Source organism: Papaver somniferum, unplaced genomic scaffold (assembly GCF_003573695.1).
Source record: "Papaver somniferum cultivar HN1 unplaced genomic scaffold, ASM357369v1 unplaced-scaffold_115, whole genome shotgun sequence".
NCBI lineage: Eukaryota > Viridiplantae > Streptophyta > Magnoliopsida > Ranunculales > Papaveraceae > Papaver > Papaver somniferum.
This window is the reverse complement of record NW_020620492.1, coordinates 4,037,446-4,041,162: the sequence shown is the minus strand read 5'-3', so window position 1 is coordinate 4,041,162 and position 3,717 is coordinate 4,037,446. Positions and strand designations below refer to the sequence as shown.

The window sequence follows — 3,717 nt, the reverse complement described above, 5'->3', positions numbered from 1 at the left end:
AAAGTGAGAGCTTGATTACCCTATTGAAGGATAATATAGATGTGTTCGCTTGGAGCCTCATAGATATGCCAGGTATTGATCCTTCCATCGCGTGCCATCGGTTGAATATCAGTGAGGGATATAATCCAGTAAGGCAGAAACCGCGAAAGATGGCTCCAGAACGGAAGGTAAATGTAGCAGAAGAGATTGAAAGAATGCTAGAGGCTAGGATCATCAAACCTGTCAGATATCCAAAGTGGCTAGCGAATATTGTGGCAGTTCCGAAGAAAAACGGGAAAATCAGGGTATGTATTGATTTTACAAACTTGAACAAGGCATGCCCAAGTGATCCTTATCCAATCCCCAGAATCATCGATTTGGTGGATTCCACCCAGGGATACGGTAGATTGTCATTCATGGACGGCTTCTCTGGTTACAATCAAATACCGTTATACAAAGATGATCAGGAACATACGGCTTTCATAACAGACAAAGGGATATATTGTTACCTCGTTATGCCTTTCGGGTTAAAAAACGCGGGAGCAACTTATCAGCGTCTTGTAGATGAAATGTTCAAAGATATGATTGGGAAAACCGTTGAAGTCTACATCGACAACATGGTGGTCAAATCCAAACAGAAGGAGTCTCACCTTTCAGACCTGAAAAGAGACTTCGAACGATTGCGACAATATGGAATGAAGCTAAATCCCGCCAAATGTTCTTTTGGACTCACATATAGGAAGTTTCTCGGGTACATGATGATGCAAAGAGGAATTGAAGCCAATCCAGAGCAAATTAGAGCAATATTATAGATGCCGTCACCAAGAAATGTAAAAGAGGTGCAAAGACTTACTGGAAGATTGGCCGCTTTGAACAGGTTTATTTCGCGAGCATCTGATAAGTGTAGATACTTCTTCCAGATTCTAAAGAAGGCAGAAAGATTTGGCTGGAACGAGGATTGCGAGCTTGCTTTTGACGAAATCAAAAGGTATTTAACCTCTCCTCCTGTGCTCACAAGCCCGAAGACGGGACAAACCATTTACATATACCTTGATGCAAGTGTATATACGGTGAGTGCAGTTTTATTCGTCCGAGAGCCTGATGAAAAGCCAGTTTACTTTGTTAGCAAATCATTAACAGATGCAGAGACTAGGTACTCAAAAATAGAAAAAATGGCACTAGATCTTATGCATGCAGCAAGACGTCTAAGGCCATATTTTGAAGGGAGACGACTCGTGGTATACACTGAATATCCGCTTAAGAAAGTATTGGCAAGAACGGATGATTCAAGTAGGCTAGCAACATGGGCTACTTGCCTTGGCGCATACACCATTGATTACGAGCCAAGAACAACAGAAAAAGGGCATGCTATAGCATCACTGATGGCAGACTTCCCAGTGGATGATATTGAGGTTTCTGAATCCATTGTCGACGAGGAAATCCTACATGAAGCGGAAAACGTGTTACCAATACCATTGCCATGGGAACATGTGAAAATAAGTAAGAAAGCTTCGAAACAAATAGATGTACAAACGAGTATTAAAGACTCGATGTTGATACCTGAGAAGAACAGTGGGATATGGAAGATCTATACTGATGGATCGGCAAATACCGACGGAGCAGGCGTTGGTTGTGTACTAGTTTTCCCAGAAGGATTGCAAATAGAAAAAGGCATCCGGTTAGGCTTTACAGCTTCAAACAATCAGGCTGAGTATGAGGCTGCAATATCGGGACTGAAAGATGCACTTCACTTGGGGGCGCGGAAAGTCGTACTGACAACCGACTCGAGGTTAGTCGCCAACCAGTTTACCGGTGCATAAAAATCCAGGAATGAGAATTTAGCTTCTTATTTAGAATATATAAGTGAATTGGCAAAAGAATTTGAAGATTTCAGAATTGAACAAAAGCCAAGACTTGAGAACAGGCATGCAGACGCCCTCGCTTACCTATCAGCAGCAGTAGAGTCAAATACAACTCAATTTATCGTGGTTGATTTCCAAGAATTTCCTAGCATTCGCAACACTGTTGCCGCTGCACATATAATTTTTGCAAATGAAATTGGGAGTGGCTCGTCCAAAGCGCAACACGATCCTATGGATATTGATGAAATTCTCAATGATCAATCCGAAGACTGGAGACAGCCGTACATTCGTTACCTACAAACACAAGAGCTTCCAGATGATAAGTATAAAGCCGGAAAAATAACAAGAACTTCTTGGAGATACACTATGATAGAAGATGAACTATATAAGAAACCTATCGCAATGGAACCATACCTGCGATGCGTAACACGAGATACTGGGAAGCAGTTGTTAGCAGAGGCACATGAAGGATGTTGTGGGAATCATTCTGGAGGCAGAAGCCTGGCACACAGATTGCTGTCTCAAGGATACTTTTGGCCCTATATGCAAAATGACGCAAAGAAGTACACAAAAAAATGTGTGGCATGTCAGCTACATGGACCTCTAATAAAGAGACCGGCAAATGAGTTACATCCAGTAAATAGTCTGTGGACATTCAGCAATTGGGGTTTAGATATTGTAGGTCCATTCCCCATGGCACCTGGGGGCGTGAAGTATTTGTTAGTGGCGAAGGACTATTTCACTAAATGGGTGGAGGCAGTAGCGCTGGTGAAAACAGAGGCAGTACATGTCCGTAAATTCATCTGGGAAAACATTGTATGCAGGTTCGGCGTGCCAGCAATGATCGTTTCTGACAACGGAAAGCAGTTCGACTCTGAAACGATCAAGTCACTGTGTGAAGGATTACATATTAAACACAACTTTTCTACTCCTTACTACGCACAAAGTAACGGACAAGCGGAGGCAACAAATAGGCTTATCTTAGATAATTTGAAGAAAACCTTGGATAAAGCCAAAGGACGGTGGACTGAATTTTTACCAAGAGTTTTGTGGGCATACAGAACGACACCAAGACGGTCAACAAGATTTTCTCCGTTTACACTAGCATACGGGACAAAAGCTGTACTTCCCATAGAACTATTGGTACCAACTACAAAAACTTTAGCGGAGCGCTCGGGTCAGAACTCAGATGTTCTTTCCAAGGACAAGGAATTCCTGGACGAGGTAAGAGATGAAGCTTCAAGAAGGCTGTCAATATACCAACAATCCATGAAACAACAGTATAACAAGAAAGTACGTGAACATCATTTGTTCCTGGAGAGCAGGTCTTAAGGAAAACTAGGCCAAAATGATTAGATGCAAGCGGTGGAAAACTAGGAGAAAATTGGGAAGGACCTTACCTTGTGGAAAAACTCGCTAGCGGCGGTGCTTATTGGTTGAGGAACATGAGCGGCAAAATGGAGCCCAAACCATGGAACTCCTTTAACCTGAAGAAATATTTCTTTTAATCAATGTAATAATAATTAGTCTTCAGTAAATGCCTTGGTTCTCCATCGAGCTATTTCTGCGGAAAATGTCTATAACGAAAGTGTACTTACCAAAATGATGGAGCGAAAGGAAACAGAAGTGCCTAAACAAAATCGGAGTAGCTAGGCAACTAAAGTGCCTAGTTAGATGTCAGAGATGCCTGCATTCAGATAAGGTAAGTCTTCGAAGATACATATGTTATTTGAGCCAAAACAATACAATATCATGCATACATTTTGCAAAAGGATCTATTAAGGAGAAAAAGCTGTTACTTGAAAAAAAATTCTATTAAAGAGAAATATCAAGAATAAGGAAAAAATACTGGAAATTCTAGAATCCATAAAAAAAA

General features: G+C 41.4%; 1 protein-coding gene across 1 annotated transcript; it reads left to right on the top strand.

The window, feature by feature from the left end:
- The first annotated feature begins 791 nt into the window (after nt 1-791).
- LOC113329190 lies at nt 792-3,173 on the top strand. Its single transcript, XM_026576156.1, has 2 exons — nt 792-1,768; nt 1,874-3,173. Exons 1-2 carry the CDS (start codon nt 792-794, stop codon nt 3,171-3,173), a joined length of 2,277 nt encoding a protein of 758 aa, XP_026431941.1.
- The last annotated feature ends 544 nt before the right edge of the window (nt 3,174-3,717 follow it).

What these genes read in the sequence shown, in the direction of transcription:
- LOC113329190 (XM_026576156.1), top strand. Translation starts at nt 792, where the DNA reads ATGCCGTCACCAAGAAATGTAAAAGAGGTGCAAAGACTTACTGGAAGA. An exon ending in GTACTGACAACCGACTCGAG is followed by an intron (nt 1,769 to 1,873) that starts GTTAGTCGCCAA and finishes TGAAGATTTCAG; the next exon opens with AATTGAACAAAAGCCAAGAC.